The 24,924-nt window shown below is 37.7% G+C and overlaps 1 protein-coding gene across 2 annotated transcripts in view; it reads right to left on the bottom strand.

The window, feature by feature from the left end:
* Nucleotides 1-444: 444 nt before the first annotated feature.
* The window catches only part of LOC128666883 (cytochrome P450 2G1), a 103,120-nt gene continuing 78,640 nt past the window's right edge, over nucleotides 445-24,924 (bottom strand). For both annotated transcript variants that reach the window (XM_053721688.1, XM_053721689.1), the window contains 2 exons: nucleotides 1,078-1,219; nucleotides 445-965 (listed from right to left, as the gene is read on the bottom strand). In XM_053721688.1, coding sequence (XP_053577663.1) covers nucleotides 784-965; nucleotides 1,078-1,219 — 324 coding nt within the window. In that variant the 3' untranslated portion in view covers nucleotides 445-783. The remainder of the gene's footprint in view (nucleotides 966-1,077; nucleotides 1,220-24,924) is intronic.

The following is a 24,924-nucleotide window of genomic DNA, read 5'->3' as shown; positions in this document are numbered from 1 at the left end:
CACAATCTTAAATTAGAGGGTAGCAAATTAAATGTGAGGAAGCATTTTTTTTTTACAGAAGAGGTGGTGGATTCATGGAATAAACTTGCAATTGAGGTGGTAAACACAAAAACTGTAAAGGAATTAAAAAATGACTGTGATCCTAAGAAAAAAAGTAACATGTAATATGAATAGACTTGATGGGCCTCTTTGGTTCTTATCTAAAATCAAATTCTATGTTTCTATAAATACATAAGTTTGTTGTGTGTATGAGCGAGTGTGTGTATATTTATGAGTGAGTGTGTGTGTGTGGTGAGTCGGTGTGCATTGATGAGTGAGTGAGCATGTGTGTTTGTATAAGAGTAATGTATTACCATATCTTGCTTAATGTGAAGTAGGCACATGGCTATTTTGTTCCTATTTAAATATGCTCACACATTTTATTCACTTGGCCACCATTTTTTTCCCCATATTGCATTTTACTTTCTATTTATAATATATGTGCTAACCCACACACGGAAAAACTTTACTTCTGGTGGTGTCATTGCTTGAGAGAAAGAGCTAAATAGGTTATCTCACTGTTATAGATTTGCATCGTCCACAAAAGTAGAATTTCCTTATTTTCAATAAAAATGGCCTCATATGTGCTATATTGATCAATAAAAAAGCAAAAAATAAGTATGTTAAAGCCTATTTTAATTTGTATGCTTGATCAATATGGACATAAACAAAGCAAAATAACATTTGTAATCAACATTTTCAAATACTTTTAAAAAGAAATTATTATGTAAGTTGAAAACCATATTATCGAGCAATGAAGGAGAGCTTAAAAGATATGGGATGATTTGCAAATCCAGTTAATTTTGGAGCAATATCGTCATCAGTAAACTTTTTCTCAGAGGTTAAGGTAAAGTTTTGCAGGATGATGGTAAGGAATAGAAAGAGTTCTATGAGAGCGAGTCCCTCCCCGGGACATCTCCGCTTCCCTGTAGAAATATAATAAAGTTATTTGCTAGAAGCTTTATGATGACCATAGTAAGTAAATTAAAAAGCCATCAGTTCTCTGCAGTGGATACATGTCCTGATGAAGGTCATTACCTGCAGAAAAAGCCATCATAGCATCATTCTTCTTCAATTCACCATTCTCATCTAAGAAGTGGTTGGGGTTGAATTTGTACGGTGTAGAGAATTGGGTGGGATCACGGTGAACAGTACAGAGCAATGGGTAGACGTCAGTCCCCTTAAAAGGTGATTAAACATAGAAGAACATTATCTACTTATTAGTTATTGGGTAACATCTGATTCTTTTGAAGTGTTGGAACATAATTACAAAGAAAAAAAATATTGGTCATTTTTGTTCCCTACAATATTTGTCTTTAGCACCTTGGCATTTCTTTGCTGAATCAACCACCCTTTTTATAAAGAAAAATGTTCTCAAATTACTCCTGAACCTGCTGCATTCAACATGAGATTATGAACCCTTTTTCTAGTGTATATCTTTTTGTGAAAAAATAGTTTCGGCTTGTGCATTATTAAGCCATCTATTACCCTCCCTCCCTTCTCTTCTCTAAGCCATAAAAATCAGTCTTTCTATGTACATTATATTTTTTTAGACCCTGTAACTTTTAGAAGCCTTCTTTTTAATTATATTACAATTTCTTAATATCCTTTTAGAGATACAGCCTCCAGAACAGTATTCTATAATCAAGATAAGGCCTAACTAGTGATCTTAAGAAAATTACTATTGCCACTGTATATTCAAGAGCGCTTAACCCGACATGAAATATTAATATTTTGCATACCAATGTTCTTCACAAAGCCGAATATGTCCTATTTATTCTTAAATATATATGGCTGATGATTTTTTGGTTATATATATATATATATATATATAAATATAAATCAATGTAAATATTTGCATAGGAAATTAGCACATCTAGGCAAGAATCCCCTCTTGCTTTATCCCCAGAAATAACTCATATACAATGTTACCAATGCACAAGAGAATTCTGGGTAAGATATGCAAATTCGATATGCAAATTCTCAGTTTTTTTGCTTCAAAAATACTGTTTTAACACAGCTATCCTTTTAACAGGATTATAGCAGCAAATCAGAAATCACTCCTAGACAGCCTGTTTCGTTCTATTTGGAACTCATCAGTAGGAGATAGATTTCTGGTTGCTGCATTGATAAAGCTATTTTCAAGGTTAAACCAAAATTCATTAAAATTATGGGGGGGGGAGATAAAAAACTGAAATTAAAATCCTCCATGTCTCAAAATTAAATCAATGTAAATATTTGCATTTCTAGGTGATTAATTATAGTGTACCTAATCTGGATATAAAGCTATGAGTGATATATTAAACTCTTCTAATAACATATATAAAATGATTTCCAAAAATTTGAAACCTTGTGGCACACAAGTTCACGCTGTTATTGTCAGTTTAAAATGTAGACAAATGTAATATTGCTTAAATTAACTGATATTAATCTTAGAATTCTAAGTAATTATGTTATTCAGTAACATTGTTTCTGTCTAAATGTGCATAATATTTCACCAAGAGGCTTGTATACAATGTATAAAATAGAATAAGAAGGCGGAGCATTCTGTTTAAAGCTAAGGAGTGGGAACTCCAATTATACACAGCCGGATGAAGCCCGTAATGAGCACTGGTGAAACGCGTATAGCTGTTTGTTTGTTTGGCAGCAGTGTACTCAGCTGAACACTGCTGTGAACTTTCTCTGCATTATATTCATATATTTCCTATCCGATTCCGAAATACCAAAGGCATGCTTGAGCACTTAAAGAGCCTTCTAAGTAACGGAGGAGTGAAACAGGAAAAAGTTTCAAGTTTTGTTCTGGATCTGCCTATCATTCAGTGTGAAACTACTGGAAGCGAGCAGGGAGCCAAACTATGACCGCTCACCACAACAGGTAGGATTTAAGCAAGTGCTGTTGGACACTGTGGGGATTCACTATATGCTAAAAAGAGATATCAAGCTAATAAGCAAAGACTGCTATATTGAAGATGGATTCAAACTGCAATGCCTGCATTTATCTTGGCGTATGTATGCATAAATACCTGTGTGAGTTAACTTGGCATAGTGGTGGGCCTGCATTAACGCTTTCATTTACCACATGAGTGGATTACAATTATACATCTGTGAGATGCTGGAAATATGTGACAGGGACAAATGATTCATATTTTGGACTTTAATTAGTCTCTAAATGTCAACCCGGGTTGATTTGTTGATTTTGATCATGTCTTAATGCAGAGATTTGTAATTATGTTACTGAAATTATCAGATACTAAACATACAGTGAATATAAAAAGTCTACACACCCCTGTTAAAATGTCAGGTTTCTGTGATGTAAAGAAATGAGACAAATATAAATCATTTCAGAACTTTTTCCACCTTTAATGTGACCTATAAACTGTACAACTCAATTGAAAAACAAACTGAAATCTTTTAGGTAAAGAAAAATAAAAATAAAAAACTAAAATAATATGGTTGCATAAGTGTGAACACCCTTAAACTAATACTTTATTGAAGCACTTTTTGATTTTATTACAGCACTCAGTCTTTTTGGGTATGAGTTTTTTAACATGGCACATCTTGACTTGGCAAGATTTGCCCACTCTTCTTTGCAAAAACACTCTAAATCTGTCACAATGCGAGGGCATCTCCTATGCACAGCCCTTTTCAGATCACCCCACAGATTTTGAACTGGATTCAGGTCCGGGCTCTGGCTGGGCCATCCCAAAACTTTAATCTCCTTCTGGTGAAACCATTCCTTTGTTGATTTGGATGTATGCTTTGGGTCGTTGTTATGCTGAAAGATTAAGTTCCTCTTCATGTTCAGCTTTCTAGCAGAAGCCTGAAGGTTTTGTGCCAATATTGTCTGGTATTTGGAACTGTTCATTATTCCCTCTACCTTGACTAAGGCCCCAGTTCCAGCTGAAGAAAAACAGCCCCAAAGCATGATGCTGACACCACCATGCTTCGCTGTGGGTATGGTGTTCTTTTGGTGATATGCAGTGTTGTTTTTGCGCCAAACATATCTTTTGGAATTATGGCCAAAAAGTTCAACTTTGGTTTCATCAGACCATAACACCTTTTGCAACATGCTTTTTGGGAAACTTCAGATGTGTTTTTGCAAAATTTAGCCGGGCTTGGATTTTTTTTTTGTAAGAAAAGGCTTCCTTCTTGCCACTCTACCCCATAGCCCAGACATATGAAGAATACAGTTGTCACATGTACCACACAGCCAGTACTTGCCAGATATTCCTGCAGCTCCTTTAATGTTGCTGTAGGCCTCTTGGCAGCCTCCCAGACCAGTTTTCTTCTCGTCTTTTCATAAATTTTGGAGGGACATCCAGTTCTTGGTAATGTCACTGTTGCACCATATTTTCTTCACTTGATGATGACTGTCTTCACTGTGTTCCATGGTATATCTAATGCCTTGGAAATTCTTTTGTACCCTTCTCCTGACTGATACCTTTAACAATGAGATCCCTCTGATGCTTTAGAAGCTCTCTGCGGACCATGGCTTTTGCTGTAGGATACGACTAACAAATTGTCAGGAAAGACCTACTAGAACAGCTGAACTTTATTTGGGGTTAATCAGAAGTACTTTAAATGATGACAGGTGTGTACTGACCACTATTTAACATGATTTTGAATGTGATTGCTTAATTCTGAACACAGCTACATCCCCAGTTATAAAAGGGTGTGCACATTTATGCAACCATATTATTTTATTTTTTTATTTTTATTTTCCTTTACCTAAAAGATTTCAGTTCGTTTTTCAATTGAGTTGTACAGTTTATAGGTCACATTAAAGGTGGAAAAAGTTCTGAAATGATTAATCTTGGTCTCATTTTTTTTACATCACAGAAACCTGACATTTTAATAGGGGTGTGTAGACTTTTTTATATCCACTGTATATAAATTTCAACTTAGAAAATAAGCTGTGTAAATGTTTATTTGTTTCATAACTTAGGTTTAATCATATAATGGTGTGAGATATAGTTTGTTGCTGGAAGTAATAAGGGTTCTATAATTCTTTTTGTATAATATATATATATATATATATATATATATATATATATATATATATATATACAAAACACGGAAGGGAACTGCACTCTCATACTGGACCGGGTACACATCCCATGACCCTGCAACATGCTCAGCCCTGGGTGCCACTGGCACTCACAGGAAGCTGTGCTGTTCCCAGAGCCACAGGCAGTTAACCCCAGTCAGGTCTGGGTGCAAGAACCATAGGGAAAATTACAAAACAAATTAATACAACACACAGAGAAAACCCAGCACTCACTTACAAGCTCTCAGCTAAGATTTAAAAGCAAAAATGGAAAGGTTAGTTACCGCATCTGGCCAAATGGGACAAGCCCAGGTACCTCGTCAAGGTCCTTTCCAATACCTGGGACCCTAAAACAGCCACACAATGCAAGCTTTCAAATCCAAACAAACTGGGAACAAGGGAAGGGTGCACAGGAATATGTAATCACCCTAGACATATACAAAACACGGAAGGGAACTGCACTCTCATACTGGACCGGGTACACATCCCATGACCCTGCAACATGCTCAGCCCTGGGTGCCACTGGCACTCACAGGAAGCTGTGCTGTTCCCAGAGCCACAGGCAGTTAACCCCAGTCAGGTCTGGGTGCAAGAACCATAGGGAAAATGTTCCCAGTTTGTTTGGATTTGTTATTTTCCCTATGGTTCTTGCACCCAGACCTGACTGGGGTTAACTGCCTGTGGCTCTGGGAACAGCACAGCTTCCTGTGAGTGCCAGTGGCACCCAGGGCTGAGCATGTTGCAGGGTCATGGGATGTGTACCCGGTCCAGTATGAGAGTGCAGTTCCCTTCCGTGTTTTGTATATGTCTAGGGTGATTACATATTCCTGTGCACCCTTCCCTTGTTCCCAGTTTGTTTGGATTTGAAAGCTTGCATTGTGTGGCTGTTTTAGGGTCCCATGTATTTGGAAAGGACCTTGACTAGGTACCTGGGCTTGTCCCATTTGGCCAGATGCGGTAACTAACCTTTCCATTTTTGCTTTTAAATCTTAGCTGAGAGCTTGTAAGTGAGTGCTGGGTTTTCTCTGTGTGTTGTATTAATTTGTTTTGTAATTTTCCCTATGGTTCTTGCACCCAGACCTGACTGGGGTTAACTGCCTGTGGCTCTGGGAACAGCACAGCTTCCTGTGAGTGCCAGTGGCACCCAGGGCTGAGCATGTTGCAGGGTCATGGGATGTGTACCCGGTCCAGTATGAGAGTGCAGTTCCCTTCCGTGTTTTGTATATGTCTAGGGTGATTACATATTCCTGTGCACCCTTCCCTTGTTCCCAGTTTGTTTGGATTTGAAAGCTTGCATTGTGTGGCTGTTTTAGGGTCCCAGGTATTGGAAAGGACCTTGACGAGGTACCTGGGCTTGTCCCATTTGGCCAGATGCGGTAACTAACCTTTCCATTTTTGCTTTTAAATCTTAGCTGAGAGCTTGTAAGTGAGTGCTGGGTTTTCTCTGTGTGTTGTATTAATTTGTTTTGTAATTTTCCCTATGGTTCTTGCACCCAGACCTGACTGGGGTTAACTGCCTGTGGCTCTGGGAACAGCACAGCTTCCTGTGAGTGCCAGTGGCACCCAGGGCTGAGCATGTTGCAGGGTCATGGGATGTGTACCCGGTCCAGTATGAGAGTGCAGTTCCCTTCCGTGTTTTGTATATGTCTAGGGTGATTACATATTCCTGTGCACCCTTCCCTTGTTCCCAGTTTGTTTGGATTTGAAAGCTTGCATTGTGTGGCTGTTTTAGGGTCCCAGGTATTGGAAAGGACCTTGACGAGGTACCTGGGCTTGTCCCATTTGGCCAGATGCGGTAACTAACCTTTCCATTTTTGCTTTTAAATCTTAGCTGAGAGCTTGTAAGTGAGTGCTGGGTTTTCTCTGTGTGTTGTATTAATTTGTTTTGTAATTTTCCCTATGGTTCTTGCACCTGGACCTGACTGGGGTTAACTGCTTGTGGCTCTGGGAACAGCACAGCTTCCTGTGAGTGTCAGTGGCACCCAGGACTGAGCATGTTGCAGGGTCATGGGATGTGTACCCGGTCCAGTATGAGAGTGCAGTTCCCTTCCATTTTTGTATATGTCTAGGGTGATTACATATTCCTGTGCACCCTTCCCTTGTTCCCAGTTTGTTTGGATTTGAAAGCTTGCATTGTGTGGCTGTTTTAGGGTCCCAGGTATTGGAAAGGACCTTGACGAGGTACCTGGGCTTGTCCCATTTGGCCGGATGCGGTAACTAACCTTTCCATTTTTTGCTTTTAAATCTTAGCTGAGAGCTTGTGAGTGCTGGGTTTTCTCTGTGTGTTGTATTAATTTGTTTTGTAATTTTCCCTATGGTTCTTGCACCCAGACCTGACTGGGGTTAACTGCCTGTGGCTCTGGGAACAGCACAGCTTCCTGTGAGTGCCAGTGGCACCCAGGGCTGAGCATGTTGCAGGGTCATGGATGTGTACCCGGTCCAGTATGAGAGTGCAGTTCCCTTCCGTGTTTTGTATATGTCTAGGGTGATTACATATTCCTGTGAACCCTTCCCTTGTTCCCAGTATGTTTGGATTTGAAAGCTTGCATTGTGTGGCTGTTTTAGGGTCCCAGGTATTGGAAAGGACCTTGACGAGGTACCTGGGCTTGTCCCATTTGGCCAGATGCGGTAACTAACCTTTCCATTTTTGCTTTTAAATCTTAGCTGAGAGCTTGTAAGTGAGTGCTGGGTTTTCTCTGTGTGTATGCCTTAATTAAAAAATACTTTATTGCTAAAAAATGATAACCATCATCTGAGCCTTCAGCAAGTCATCTTTTTGATGGTGGTGTATATATACTGCAGATATGGGTATGAATGTGTATTTATGTGTGCATGTATGTATATACAGTATATATATATATATATATATATATATATATATATATATGTATTAATGTGTATTTATGTGTATATATGCTGGAAAAAATGAGCAGATAGACTTGCTCTACATAGGGTTGCAACAAACCCTCAATTTGTAAAAAGAGCAATATCTGAGAAGCGCAATAAAGCAAAGCGCAATAAAACGAGGTATGCCTTTATTTATATATATATATATATATATATATATATATATATATATATATATATATACTATAACGCCGGATGGGCTAAAAGTAAATTTACATTGGCACTGCTTCCTATAAAAATTAAAAATTAAACATTGTTCATGACCAATTTATGGCTTATCTATACATTGGTAAATTCATTTCTAGATGGCCTGTTTATCTTTGATATATTTAATATATTCATGCTGTATTAGATACATAACCCTTGGTTATATTGCAAACTGCCTGCCATATTTATCTTGCGACACCATTGTTAATGTTTCGCTTAATGTGTTATTATTTTTCTCCTGCAGAATTACTATTAGCCCTGTATAATGCTATCCGGCTCTTACGGCTTCCTTTGGCACTGACAGTGCAGATGGGCGTGCCCGTAGGACCTGGTGTCTGAAGTCAGGTTGTGAGTATTGTGGATTCCGGTTGCCATGACTACCCCCGGTGCTGCGCAGTGGCGCAGGGGGAACGCTGTGTACATTTCCGGCATAGAATCTTGGTGGAGGGTAAGGTTATATAAGTCTGCAATGTATGTATATATTTTATTGGTCTGAGGACGGGGCTCACTACCCCGAAACGTCACTACTGGTGGATTAAACACATCACTTGTTAAGACCCGGCGAGTGCGTCTCCTTTTCTTATGTATATATTTATATATAGGTATAGATATATACAGGTATATAGCAATATATATTTAAAAATATATAGAACATGTCCTATTATGTCAAGAACAATGGAATATAAAATATTAATAGCGAATAAAAATGCTCTTTCAGGTTTTCAGGTATTTGACTGCAAAGGGCTCCAATGTACAAATACAGGGAGTGCAGAATTATTAGGCAAGTTGTATTTTTGAGGATTAATTTTATTATTGAACAACAACCATGTTCTCAATGAACCCAAAAAACTCATTAATATCAAAGCTGAATAGTTTTGGAAGTAGTTTTTAGTTAGTTTTTAATTATAGCTATTTTATGGGGATATCTGTGTGTGCAGGTGACTATTACTGTGCATAATTATTAGGCAACTTAACAATAAAAAAACAAATATATACCCATTTCAATTATTTATTTTTACCAGTGAAACCAATATAACATCTCAACATTCACAAATATACATTTCTGACATTCAAAAAAAAAACAAAAAAAAAATCAGTGACCAATATAGCCACCTTTCTTTGCAAGGAAACTCAAAAGCCTGCCATCCATGGATTCTGTCAGTGTTTTGATCTGTTCACCATCAACATTGCGTGCAGCAGCAGCCACAGCCTCCCAGACACTGTTCAGAGAGGTGTACTGTTTTCCCTCCTTGTAAATCTCACATTTGATGATGGACCACAGGTTCTCAATGGGGTTCAGATCAGGTGAACAAGGAGGCCATGTCATTAGATTTTCTTCTTTTATACCCTTTCTTGCCAGCCACGCTGTGGAGTACTTGGACGCGTGTGATGGAGCATTGTCCTGCATGAAAATCATGTTTTTCTTGAAGGATGCAGACTTCTTCCTGTACCACTGCTTGAAGAAGGTGTCTTCCAGAAACTGGCAGTAGGACTGGGAGTTGAGCTTGACTCCATCCTCAACCCGAAAAGGCCCCACAAGCTCATCTTTGATGATACCAGCCCAAACCAGTACTCCACCTCCACCTTGCTGGTGTCTGAGTCGGACTGGAGCTCTCTGCCCTTTACCAATCCAGCCACGGGCCCATCCATCTGGCCCATCAAGACTCACTCTCATTTCATCAGTCCATAAAACCTTAGAAAAATCAGTCTTGAGATATTTCTTGGCCCAGTCTTGACGTTTCAGCTTGTGTGTCTTGTTCAGTGGTGGTCGTCTTTCAGCCTTTCTTACCTTGGCCATGTCTCTGAGTATTGCACACCTTGTGCTTTTGGGCACTCCAGTGATGTTGCAGCTCTGAAATATGGCCAAACTGGTGGCAAGTGGCATCTTTGCAGCTGCACGCTTGACTTTTCTCAGTTCATGGGCAGTTATTTTGCGCCTTGGTTTTTCCACACGCTTCTTGCGACCCTGTTGACTATTTTGAATGAACCGCTTGATTGTTCGATGATCACGCTTCAGAAGCTTTGCAATTTTAAGAGTGCTGCATCCCTCTGCAAGATATCTCACTATTTTTGACTTTTCTGAGCCTGTCAAGTCCTTCTTTTGACCCATTTTGCCAAAGGAAAGGAAGTTGCCTAATAATTATGCACACCTGATATAGGGTGTTGATGTCATTAGACCACACCCCTTCTCATTACAGAGATGCACATCACCTAATATGCTTAATTGGTAGTAGGCTTTCGAGCCTATACAGCTTGGAGTAAGACAACATGCATAAAGAGGATGATGTGGTCAAAATACTAATTTGCCTAATAATTCTGCACTCCCTGTATATATATATATATATATATATATATATATATATATATATATACACCTAAACCAGTATATCTATTCCTATAGATATATAGTTATAAATATTTACTTTACATGAACAATATCAGATATATAGAAATATATATTTAATTATAAAAATCAAATTATTTTCTAGGTTAAGAACATAGGAATGTAATATATGCGTTAAGTGCATCAATTTTTTTATTTAGATATTAAACATTGTTAGGTTACCGCACATGAAAACGTAGTAATCTTAAAATGCGTTACTGAAATATTACATATAAAATATAAAAAAATTATAAAACTATTAAAAATGATTAAACATACTGTAAAATATTCTAAATAATCCATAGAATATATCTATATTTTTACAGTATGTTTAATAATTTTTAATAATTTGTATTTTTTTCCAATATTTTTTATGTAATATTTCAATAACGCGCTATAAGATTACTAAATTTTCATGTGCGCTAACCCGACCGTATTAAAATGTCACGAACCCCGATGTATGTTATGCATATTTTACATCCCTTTGTTCTTCACATAGAATAAAATGTACTTTTTATTATTAAATATATAATTATATATATTTATATATGTGATACTGTTTATGTAAAATACATATTTATACCTATATATCTATAGATAAACAGGTATATGTTTATATAGATATATATAGAAATATGTGTATACAATAAAAAGGACATTATCCTGTAAGGAAAGAACATTGAAATGTTAAATATGTACAGTGAATATACAGTAAAACACATAAATGCATATGTACACACATGTATACACATATATACATATATACACATATTTAGACATGTATATGTATGTATCTCTATGTTAAAAACCTTTGCAGCCTAACACCTGAGACACCATATCTTTGAGCCCTTATTAGTTTTAAAAGCAATTATGAGACAGTGGTATGATTGTAACTGTACTTTCAAATGTATTTTTAATGTTTTGCGTGCCACTTTGTTGTCTCGCTCAACAGTTAACCCAAGCTCTGAAGTTTCGCTAACCCAACGAGTGTTAAATTTAAATTACATTTTAATTAAAGAAATCGAAAAAGTTTACTTTCAAGTCATAATACAATCGAGATGCAAAATACCACTTTTCGCTTGTGCACAACAGCTAGCATGTCATGTCTTGAGGCTGTTTTCTCCCCAGGACCTATTTAGGGCCATATTACGTGTAGCACACTGATAATTGCACACAATGGGTTTTATCGCAGATGTTTGCTTGTGTCTGGTGTATTGCTCGTAGTACGAGTTGAAAGTAAACTCAATCACTTGAGCGCAATTAAAGTTAACGTGCGTTGTGATAGTGTGTCCTCAGATCTCTGGTTAACTGTTTTAGAAATCAAAAAAGTTTCACATAACACATCAAAAATACATTACAAAGTACAGATACACTCATAATAACACTATCTAATACAAATATTAAAAATATGTATAAAAGTTATGTGCTCAAAGATATGAGGTCTCAGGAGGTAGAACAAAAAAGGAAGGCAAAGGAATTTAACATAGAGATACATACATATAGTGATGTTGCGAACCTTAAAATTTCGGTTCGCGAACGGCGGACTCGAACTTCCGCTACTGTTCGCAAACCGGCGAACCGCGTAAACCGCCATTGACTTCAATAGGTAGGCGAACTTTAAAACCCACAATGACTCTTTCTGGCCACAATAGTGATGGAAAAGTTGTTTCAAGGGGACTAACACCTGGACTGTGGCATGCCGGAGGGTGATCCATGGCAAAACTCCCACGGAAAATTACATAGTTGATGCAGAGTCTGGTTTAAAGCCATAAAGGGCCTTAATCACCAAACAATCCAATTTTTTTTGAATAACGTGCTTTAAAACATCAGGTATGATGTAGTATCGATCAGGTAGTGTAAGGGTTACGCCCGCTTCACAGTGACAGACCAAACTCCCCATGTAACGCACCGCAAACAACTGCAAACAGTCCATTTGCACAACCATGAGTTAGATAGATTTGATAGTTAGATACATACATTACATAGATCAATAGATGCAATATACATATGATACATACAAATTACATAGATCAATAGATGCAATATACATTTGATAGATACGAATTACATAGATCAAAAGATGCAATATACATTTGATAGATACGAATTACATCGATCAATAGATGCAATTTATATTTGATAGATACGATTGATAGTTAGATAGATTTGATAGATAAATAGATAGATTTGATAGATATATGCTTTCCCTGACAGAGTATAACAATAAGACATGCGGTCTGGGACCCGTGGTGTGTTAAGTAGTATTATTATTATCAGTTTACTACCTGTTACTCCCCCTATCGGGGGAGGTCTATATGGCCTGCATTTTTGGAACAGGGAGATGGAAGAAGATGATTGGTCTGTCCTCCTACTTCAAATTTGGCCTAAACACAAGTGGCTGTCTCAAATCAGTCTGGCCACAAGATAGATGGATTTGATAGATAGATATACATAGATGTTTCACAGTCAAAATTTTTTTTTTTTTTTTAATATTTACACTACTGTTATAACAAATATGATTGGTGGCACTAGTTGGCAAGTGGGCCTGGCACACAAGCTGAGAGGAAGGCAACTGCAATTAGATTACACTAGCTGACTGATGTTTCACAGTGAAATTTTTTTTATTTTTAATATTTACAATACTGTTATAACAAATATGATTGGTGGCACTAGTTGGCAAGTGGGCCTGGCACACACGCTGGCAGGCAGGCAACTGCAATTCAATTGCACTAGCAGACTGATGATTCACAGTCAAAAAAGTTTTTATTTTAAATATTTTCAATACTGTTATAACAAATATGATTGGTGGCACTAGTTGGCTAGTGGGCCTGGCACACGCACTGGCAGGCAGGAAACTGCAATTCAATTGCACTAGCAGACTGATGATTCACAGTCAAAATTTTTTTTATTTTAAATATTTACACTACTGTAATAACAAATATGATTGGTGGCACTAGTTGGCAAGTGGGCGTGGCACACACGCTGGCAGGCAGGCAACTGCAATTCAATTGCACTAGCAGACTGATGATTCACAGTCAAAAAAGTTTTTATTTTAAATATTTACAATACTGTTATAACTAATTTGATTGGTGGCACTAGTTGGCTAGTGGGCCTGGCACACACGCTGGCAGGCAGGAAACTGCAATTCAATTGCACTAGCAGATTGATGATTCGCAGTCTAAATTTTTTTTATTTACAATACTGTTATAACAAATATGATTGGTGGCACTAGTTGGCAAGTGGGCCTGGCACACACGCTGGCAGGCAGGCAACTGCAATTCAATTGCGCTAGCAGACTGATGATTCACAGTCAAAAAAGTTTTTATTTTAAATATTTTCAAAACTGTTATAACAAATATGATTGGTGGCAATAGTTGGCAAGTGGGCCTGGCACACACGCTGGCAGGCAGGCAACTTCAATTAGATTACACTAGCAGACTGATGTTTCACAGTCAAAAAATATTTTTTAAAAATATTTACACTACTGTTATAACAACTATGATTGGTGGCACTAGTTGGCAAGTGGGCCTGGCACACACACTGGGAGGAAGGCAACTGCAATTAGATTACCCTAGATGACTGATGTTTCACAGTCAAAAAAGTTTTTATTTTAAATATTTACAATACTGTTATAACAAATATGATTGGTGGCACTAGTTGGAAAGTGGGCCTGGCACACACGCTGGCAGGCAGGTAACTGCAATTCAATTGCACTAGCAGACTGATGATTCACAGTCAAAAAAGTTTTTATTTTAAATATTTACACTACTGTTATAACAAATATGATTTGTGGCACTAGTTGGAAAGTGGGCCTGGCAGAAACGCTGGCAGACAGGCAACTGCAATTAAATAACACTAGCAGTCTGATGTAAAAGTTTTTTTTTAAAAAAGTGACACTAATGTTACAACAGATAGGAGTGGTGGCACTCAGGATAGAAGTAGGCACAGTATGTGCTGGCAGCCTGACACACAGGCTGGCACTAGTGGCAGGCTGGCCTGGCAACTAAAAATAAATAACACTAGAAGAGGACTGTTGTAAACGTTTTTTTTTTTTAAATTTACACTAATGTTACACCAGATATAAGTGGTGGAAAACAGAGCTATTAATCACAGTATATGATGTGGGCCTGACACACAGGCCTGATGGAAAATGAAATTAGATTACACTAGCAAAATGATGTAAAAATTTTTTTTTTTTAAATTTTACACTAATGTTAAGCAGATATCAGTGGTGGCACAGAGCAATTAACCACAGTATATGCTGTGTGAGCCTGAAACACAGGCCTGATAGAAAATTAAATCAGATTACACTAGCAAAATGATTTAAAAGGTTTTTTTTTAAATTTACACTAATGATTGTTATGCAGATATCAGTGGTGGCACAGAGCAATTAACCACAGTATATGCTGTGTGAGCCTGACACACAGGCCTGATAGAAAATTAAATTAGATTACACTAGCAAAATGATTTAAAAGTTTTTTTTTTAAATTTACACTAATGTTAAGCAGATATGAGTGGTGGCTGGCACAGAGCAATTAACCACAGTATATGCTGTGTGAGCCTGACACACAGGCCTGATAGAAAATTAAATTAGATTACACTAGCAAAATGATTTAAAAGTTTTTTTTTTAAATTTACACTAATGATTGTTAAGCAGATATCAGTGGTGGCACAGAGCAATTAACCACAGTATATGCTGTGTGAGCCTGACACACAGGCCTGATAGAAAATGAAAATAGATTATACTAGCAAAATGATTTAAAAGTTTTTTTAAAAAATTTACACTAATGTTATTGTTAAGCAGATATGAGTGGTGGCTGGCACAGAGCAATTAACCACAGTATATGATGTGTGAGCCTGACACACAGGCCTGATAGAAAATGAAATTAGATTACACTAGAAAAATGATTTAAAAGTTTTTTTTTTTTAATTTACACTAATGTTAAGCAGATATCAGTGGTGGCACTAATCACAGTATATGCTGTGAGCCTCACACACAGGCTGACAGCCAGGCAAATGCAAATAAAATTACAAATAAAAAAAATAAAAAACGACTGACCCTAAAAAAGGCTTTCTTTTATGTAATTAGCAAGAGTCCATGAGCTAGTGACGTATGGGATATACATTCCTACCAGGAGGGGCAAAGTTTCCCAAACCTCAAAATGCCTACAAATACACCCCTCACCACACCCACAAATCAGTTTTACAAACTTTGCCTCCTATGGAGGTGGTGAAGTAAGTTTGTGCTAGATTCTACGTTGATATGTGCTCCGCAGTAGGTTGGAGCCCGGTTTTCCTCTCAGCGTGCAGTGAATGTCAGAGGGATGTGAGGAGAGTATTGCCTATTTGAATTCAATGATCTCCTTCTATGGGGTCTATTTCATAGGTTCTCTGTTATCGGTCGTAGAGATTCATCTCTTACCTCCCTTTTCAGATCGACGATATACTCATATATATACCATTACCTCTGCTGATTTTCGTTTCAGTACTGGTTTAGCTTTCTACAACATGTAGATGAGTGTCCTGGGGTAAGTAAGTCTTATTTTCTGTGACACTCTAAGCTATGGTTGGGCACTTTTTTATAAAGTTCTAAATATATGTATTCAAACATTTATTTGCCTTGACTCAGGATGTTCAACATTCCTTATTTTCAGACAGTCAGTTTCATTTTATTGCATCATTCTTGGCGCAGACTTTTTTGGCGCAATAATTTTTGTTTAGTTTCCGGCGTCATACGTGTCGCCGGAAGTTGCGTCATTTTTTACGTTGTTTTGCGCCAAAAATGTCGGCGTTCCGGATGTGGCGTCATTTTTGGCACCAAAAGCATTTAGGCGCCAAATAATGTGGGCGTCTTATTTGGCGCTAAAAAATATGGGCGTCACTTTTGTCTCCACATTATTTAAGTCTCATTTTTTATTGCTTCTGGTTGCTAGAAGCTTGTTCACTGGCATTTTTTCCCATTCCTGAAACTGTCATTTAAGGAATTTGATCAATTTTGCTTTATATGTTGTTTTTTCTATTACATATTGCAAGATGTCCCATGTTGAAGCTGAGTCAGAAGATACTTCTGGAAAATCGCTGCCTGGTGCTGGAGCTACCAATGTTAAGTGTATCTGCTGTAAACTTTTGGTAGCTGTTCCTCCAGCTGTTGTTTGTATTGAATGTCATGACAAACTTGTTAATGCAGATAATATTTCCTTTAGTAAAGTTACATTACCTGTTGCTGTTCCATCAACATCTAATACTCAGAGTGTTCCTGATAACATAAAAGATTTTGTTTCTAAATCCATTAAGAAGGCTATGTCTGTTATTCCTCCTTCTAGTAAACGTAAAAAGTCTTTTAAAACTTCTCATTTTTCAGATTAATTTTTAAATGAACATCATCATTCTGATTCTAATAATGGCTCTTCTGGTTCAGAGGATTCTGTCTCAGAGGTTGATGCTGATAAATCTTCATATTTATTTAAAATGGAATTTATTCGTTCTTTACTTAAAGAAGTCCTAATTGCATTAGAAATTGAGGATTCTGGTCCTCTTGGTACTAAATCTAAACGTTTAGATAAGGTTTTTAAATCTCCTGTAGTTATTCCAGAAGTTTTTCCTGTTCCTGGTGCTATTTCTGAAGTAATTTCCAGGGAATGGAATAATTTGGGTAATTCATTTACTCCTTCTAAACATTTTAAGCAATTATATCCTGTGCCATCTGACAGATTAGAATTTTGGGACAAAATCCCTAAGGTTGATGGGGCTGTCTCTACTCTTGCTAAGCGTACTACCATTCCTACGGCAGATGGTACTTCCTTTAAGGATCCTTTAGATAGGAACATTGAATCCTTTCTAAGAAAAGCTTACTTGTGTTCAGGTAATCTTCTTAGACCTGCTATATCTTTGGCGGATGTTGCTGCAGCTTCAACTTTTTGGTTGGAAGCTTTAGCGCAACAAGTAAAAATCTAAAGGTAAATTTAGGTCTAATAATCGTTTTCGTTCCTTTCGTCACAACAAGGAACAAAAGCCTGATCCTTCATCCTCAGGAGCGGTATCAGTTTGGAAACCATCTCCAGTCTGGAATAAATCCAAGCCTTTTAGAAAATCAAAGCCAGCTCCTAAGTCCACATGAAGGTGCGGCCCTCATTCCAGCTCAGCTGGTAGGGGGCAGATTACGTTTTTTCAAAGGAATTTGGATCAATTCCGTTCACAATCTTTGGATTCAGAATATTGTTTCAGAAGGGTACAGAATTGGCTTCAAGATAAGGCCTCCTGCAAAGAGATTTTTTCTTTCCCGTGTCCCAGTAAATCCAGCGAAGGCTCAAGCATTCCTGAAATGTGTTTCAGATCTAGAGTTGGCTGGAGTAATTATGCCAGTTCCAGTTCTGGAACAGGGGCTGGGGTTTTATTCAAATCTCTTCATTGTACCAAAGAAGGAGAATTCCTTCAGACCAGTTCGGGATCTAAAAATATTGAATCGTTATGTAAGGATACCAACATTCAAAATGGTAACTGTAAGGACTATCCTGCCTTTTGTTCAGCAAGGGCATTATATGTCTACAATAGATTTACAGGATGCATATCTGCATATTCCGATTCATCCAGATCATTATCAGTTTCTGAGATTCTCGTTCCTAGACAAGCATTACCAGTTTGTGGCTCTGCCGTTTGGCCTAGCAACAGCTCCAAGAATTTTTACAAAGGTTCTCGGTGCCCTTCTGTCTGTAATCAGAGAACAGGGTATTGTGGTATTTCCTTATTTGGACGATATCTTGGTACTTGCTCAGTCTTCACATTTAGCAGAATCTCATACGAATCGACTTGTGTTGTTTCTTCAAGATCATGGTTGGAGGATCAATTTACTAAAAAGTTAATTGATTCCTCAGACAAAGGTAACCTTTTTGGGTTTCCAGATAGATTCAGTGTCCATGACTCTATCTTTGACAGACAAGAGACGTCTAAAATTGATATCAGCTTGTCGAAACCTTCAGTCACAATCATTCCCTTCGGTAGCCTTATGCATGGAAATTCTAGGTCTTATGACTGCTGCATCGGACGGGATCCCCTTTGCTCGTTTTCACATGCGACCTCTTCAGCTCTGTATGCTGAACCAGTGGTGCAGGGATTACACAAAGATATCTCAATTAATATCTTTAAAACTGATTGTACGACACTCTCTGACGTGGTGGACAGATCACCATTGTTTAGTTCAGGGGGCTTCTTTTGTTCTTCCGACCTGGACTGTAATCTCAACAGATGCAAGTCTTACAGGTTGGGGAGCTGTGTGGGGGTCTCTGACGGCACAAGGGGTTTGGGAATCTCAGGAGGTGAGATTACCGATCAATATTTTGGAACTTCGTGCAATTTTCAGAGCTCTTCAGTCTTGGCCTCTTCTAAAGAGAGAATCGTTCATTTGTTTTCAGACAGACAATGTCACATCTGTGGCATACATCAATCATCAAGGAGGGACTCACAGCCCTCTGGCTATGAAAGAAGTATCTCGAATTCTGGTTTGGGCGGAATCCAGCTCGTGTCTAATTTCTGCGGTTCATATCCCAGGTATAGACAATTGGGAAGCGGATTATCTCAGTCGCCAAACGTTGCATCCGGGCGAATGGTCTCTTCACCCAGAGGTATTTCTTCAGATTGTCCAAATGTGGGGACTTCCAGAAATAGATCTGATGGCCTCTCATCTAAACAAGAAACTTCCCAGGTATCTGTCCAGATCCAGGGATCCTCAAGCGGAAGCAGTGGATGCATTGTCACTTCCTTGGAAGTATCATCCTGCTTATATCTTTCCGCCTCTAGTTCTTCTTCCAAGAGTGATCTCCAAGATTCTGAAGGAATGCTCGTTTGTTCTGCTGGTAGCTCCATCATGGCCTCACAGGTTTTGGTATGCGGATCTTGTCTGGATGGCCTCTTGCCAACCGTGGACTCTTCCGTTAAGACCAGACCTTCTGTCGCAAGGTCCTTTTTTCCATCAGGATCTCAAATCCTTAAATTTAAAGGTATGGAGATTGAACGCTTGATTCTTAGTCAAAGAGGTTTCTCTGACTCTGTGATTAATACTATGTTACAGGCTCATAAATCTGTATCTAGGGAGATATATTATAGAGTCTGGAAGACTTATATTTCTTGGTGTCTTTCTCATCATTTTTCCTGGCATTCTTTTAGAATTCCGAGAATTTTACAGTTTCTTCAGGATGGTTTGGAGAAAGGTTTGTCTGCAAGTTCCTTGAAAGGACAAATCTCTGCTCTTTCTGTTCTTTTTCACAGAAAGATTGCTAATCTTCCTGATATTCATTGTTTTGTACAAGCTTTGGTTCGTATAAAACCTGTCATTAAGTCAATTTCTCCTCCTTGGAGTTTGAATTTGGTTCTGGGGGCTCTTCAAGCTCCTCCGTTTGAACCTATGCATTCATTGGACATTAAATTACTTTCTTGGAAAGTTTTGTTCCTTTTGGCCATCTCTTCTGCCAGAAGAGTTTCTGAATTATCTGCTCTTTCTTGTGAGTCTCCTTTTCTGATTTTTCATCAGGATAAGGTGGTGTTGCAAACTTCTTTTGAATTTTTACCTAAGGTTGTGAATTCCAACAACATTAGTAGAGAAATTGTGGTTCCTTCATTATGTCCTAATCCTAAGAATTCTAAGGAGAAATCATTGCATTCTTTGGATGTAGTTAGAGCTTTGAAATATTATGTTGAAGCTTCTAAGAATTTCCGAAAGACTTCTAGTCTATTTGTTATCTTTTCCAGTTCTAGGAAAGGTCAGAAGGCCTCTGCCTTTTCTTTGGCATCTTGGTTAAAATCTTTAATTCATCATGCTTATGTCGAGTCGGGTAAAACTCCGCCTCAAAGGATTACAGCTCATTCTACTAGGTCAGTTTCTACTTCCTGGGCATTTAGGAATGAAGCTTCGGTTGATCAGATTTGCAAAGCAGCAACTTGGTCTTCTTTGCATACTTTTACTAAATTCTACCATTTTGATGTGTTTTCTTCTTCTGAAGCTATTTTTGGTAGAAAAGTACTTCAGGCAGCTGTTTCAGTTTGAATCTTCTGCTTATGTTTTCAGCTTTTTTCATTATAAAATTTATACTTTATTTTGGGTGTGGATTATTTTTCAGCGGAATTGGCTGTCTTTATTTTATCCCTCCCTCTCTAGTGACTCTTGCGTGGAAAGATCCACATCTTGGGTAGTCATTATCCCATACGTCACTAGCTCATGGACTCTTGCTAATTACATGAAAGAAAACATAATTTATGTAAGAACTTACCTGATAAATTCATTTCTTTCATATTAGCAAGAGTCCATGAGGCCCACCCTTTTTGTGGTGGTTATGATTTTTTTGTATAAAGCACAATTATTCCAATTCCTTATTTTTTATGCTTTCGCACTTTTTTCTTATCACCCCACTTCTTGGCTATTCGTTAAACTGATTTGTGGGTGTGGTGAGGGGTGTATTTGTAGGCATTTTGAGGTTTGGGAAACTTTGCCCCTCCTGGTAGGAATGTATATCCCATACGTCACTAGCTCATGGACTCTTGCTAATATGAAAGAAATGAATTTATCAGGTAAGTTCTTACATAAATTATGTTTTTTGGGCTGAAGTTCTAGCCCTAAAAAGGGCTTTTTGGGGTGCGGTCCTTACAGCGGAGATTAGATGAGTCCTTCAGGACTGTAGTGGACACTAAATACACTAGCCTAGCTATCTATTACCCTATAATATCAGCAGCAGCACTAAACCTCCTCTCACTAACAATGCAAGATCGTAATGAATCTAAAATGGCTGCTGCCCAGAAGCTGGGAGGGTCTGTGAGGGAGTGTCTGCTGCTGATTGGCTCAAATGGATCTGCAGGCTGTGAGATACAGGGTCAAAGTTTCCTCAATGATGACGAATAGGGGGCGGATCGAACATCGCATATGTTCACCCGCCACGTCGAACGCGAACAAGCTAAGTTCGCCGGGAACTGTTCTCCGACGAACAGTTCGCAACATCACTACATACATATACATGTCTATATATGTATATGCATGTATGTATGTATATATATATATATATATATATATATATATATGTTTGTATATATATATATATATATATATGTTTGTATATATATATATATATACTGTATGTTAACCACAGTATATGCTGTGTGAGCCTGACACACAGGCCTGATAGAACATGAAATTAGATTACACTAGCAAAATGATTTAAAAGTTTTTTTTTTTAAATTTACACTAATGAATGTTAAGCAGATATCAGTGGTGGCACAGAGCAATTAACCACAGTATATGCTGTGTGAGCCTGACACACAGGCTTGATAGAAAATTAAATTAGATTACACTAGCAAAATGATTTAAAAGTTTTTTTTTTTAAATTTACACTAATGATTGTTATGCAGATATCAGTGGTGGCACAGAGCAATTAACCACAGTATATGCTGTGTGAGCCTGACACACAGGCCTGATAGAAAATTAAATTAGATTACACTAGCAAAATGATTTAAAAGTTTTTTTTTTAAAATTTACACTAATGTTAAGCAGATATGAGTGGTGGCTGGCACAGAGCAATTAACCACAGTATATGCTGTGTGAGCCTGACACACAGGCCTGATAGAAAATTAAATTAGATTACACTAGCAAAATTATTTAAAAGTTTTTTTTTTTAAATTCACACTAATGATTGTTAAGCAGATATCAGTGGTGGCACAGAGCAATTAACCACAGTATATGCTGTGTGAGCCTGACACACAGGCCTGATAGAAAATGAAAATAGATTACACTAGCAAAATTATTTAAAAGTTTTTTTTTTTAAATTTACACTAATGTTATTGTTAAGCAGATATGAGTGGTGGCTGGCACAGAGCAATTAACCACAGTATATGCTGTGTGAGCCTGACACACAGGCCTGATAGAAAATGAAATTAGATTACACTAGCAAAATGATTTAAAAGTTTTTTAAAAAAATTTACACTAATGTTAAGCAGATATGAGTGGTAGCTGGCACAGAGCAATTAACCACAGTATATGCTGTGTGAGCCTGACACACAGGCCTGATAGAAAATGAAATTAGATTACACTAGCAAAATGATGTAAAAGTTTTTTTTTTTTAAATTCACACTAATGTTAAGCAGATATCAGTGGTGGCACTAATCACAGTATATGCTGTGAGCCTCACACACAGGCTGACAGCCAGGCAAATGCAAATAATATTACAAATAAAAAAAATAAAAAACGACTGAAGTTCTAGCCCTAAAAAAGGCTTTTTGGGCTGAAGTTCTAGCCCTAAAAAGGGCTTTTTGGGGTGCTGTCCTTACAGCGGAGATTAGATGAGTCCTTCAGGACTGTAGTGGACACTAAATACACTAGCCTAGCTATCTATTACCCTATAATATCAGCAGCAGCACTTAACCTCCTCTCACTAACAATGCAAGATCGTACTGAATCTAAAATGGCTGCTGCCCAGGAGCTGGGAGGGTCTGTGAGGGAGTGTCTGCTGCTGATTGGCTCAAATGGGTCTGCAGGCTGTGAGATACAGGGTCAAAGTTTCCTCAATGATGACGAATAGGGGGCGGATCGAACATCGCATATGTTCACCCGTCACGTCGAACGCGAACAAGCTAAGTTCGCCGGGAACTGTTCTCCGGCGAACAGTTTGCAACATCACTACATACATATACATGTCTACATATGTATATGCATGTATGTATGTATATATATATATATATATATACTGTATGTTTATATGTGTGTATGTATTTATGTATTTATATGTATATATTGGAGCAGCTGTGTTAGTCCGGAGATTCAGATATCAAAATAACAAGAGTATTGCTTTGAGCAATGATACTTTTTTATTGAACTAACTATACATTTATAAGTTGACAAGCTTTCAGAAGAGTTCCTTCCTTTCTCATGTCTGAAGCAATACTGACCAATTCAATGGGATTTACAGATTATATCTTAAAACACAGGATAGCTAAAAAGACAGAAATTCTTACAGAGGTCTGAGTGCAGGGAGAGGAGGAAGTGTCGTAAAAATCATGAGGGGGGCTTAGGTAACAGACAGACAGTGTCCAGTGTAGGAGAACAGATAGGGGAAATATATAGCTTCACATAGAGCATATACTGACAACGTTATGTTATATATATATCAACATGGAATCAATATCTATAAAGATGTGAAATTATATATACAGGGGGAATATAAAAGTTAAAAAAAAAAAGTGTGGACATAGGCTTACCTGTGTACATTTGTATAAAGAGTGGGGAATATACAATGTAATTGAGTAAATGAAAGTACATTACAAAAATGTGTTAAGAACCCAGAGTCCGCATTTAGTCCAGAATTTAGCAAGTTGAAGTGCATTATCATTTTCATTTTAAAGGTTTTTCTTTCCATGGTGTTTTTGAATTTGCCTTTGAGAATTTTGATTTTTAGGTTTTGGATGGAGTGGTCAGGTTTGGTTAAATGGTGACTAACAGGGGTACAGTATTTTGTTTCACAGTGATTTTGATTGAGTGTCTGTGTAGGTTCATCTGAAGGCACAGTTTTTGGCTAGTTTCTCCAATATAACATCCCAGTTCACATGCAGTGCAATATATCATGTATGCCACATTTGCAGATATACATGAATATGCCCTTTAATGTTATAAGATTTACTCTTGTGATTAGATGCTTTCACAAATGTGTTGACATAGTTTGCAGAGAGCTTTGTTGCAGCGCTTGGTTTCATTCTGGGTGTTCTTTTTATCAAGGGGTAGCTTTCTATGGACCAGTTTCTGTTTTAGGTTGGGTGGTTGTCTGAGTGCCAGGATTAGGGGTTTTGGGAAGATTTTTTTGATTGTGGGATCCTCTAAGAGTAGTGGCTGTAAGTCTTTTATGATTTTTTGTATCCCTTCCACAGCAGGGTTGTATTTGACTACTAGTGGGGTATGTGATATGTTTTTCTTCTCCCTGTATTGTAGCAAGTGTTCACATGGGGTATTAAGGGCAAAGTTCATTTGTTTGTTTATAACCCTTGTTTTGTAACCTTTTTCTCTGAATGATTGGGACAGTGTGATGAGGTGTTTGACATGCTCCTTGGTATCTGAGCAAATTCTGTGGTATCTGGTAGCCTGACTGTAGATTATGGATTTTTTTAATGTGATTGGGGTGGGAGCTGGAGCTGTGGAGGTAGCTGCATCTATCTGTTGGTTTCCTGTATACAGATGAGTGCAATTTGCCATTTGTGATGGATATTGTTGTATCCAGGAAGCTGAAACAGTCTCTAGAAAAGTTAATTGTAAGCTTGATTGATGCATGAAATAGATTAAATGATTTATGAAAATGTTCTAGGTTTTTTTCTCCTTCTG

Source organism: Bombina bombina, chromosome 7 (assembly GCF_027579735.1).
Source record: "Bombina bombina isolate aBomBom1 chromosome 7, aBomBom1.pri, whole genome shotgun sequence".
In the NCBI taxonomy this organism is placed as follows: Eukaryota; Metazoa; Chordata; class Amphibia; order Anura; family Bombinatoridae; genus Bombina; species Bombina bombina.
The sequence above is the reverse complement of the archived record's forward strand: the minus strand, read 5'-3'. Positions and strand labels throughout refer to the sequence as shown.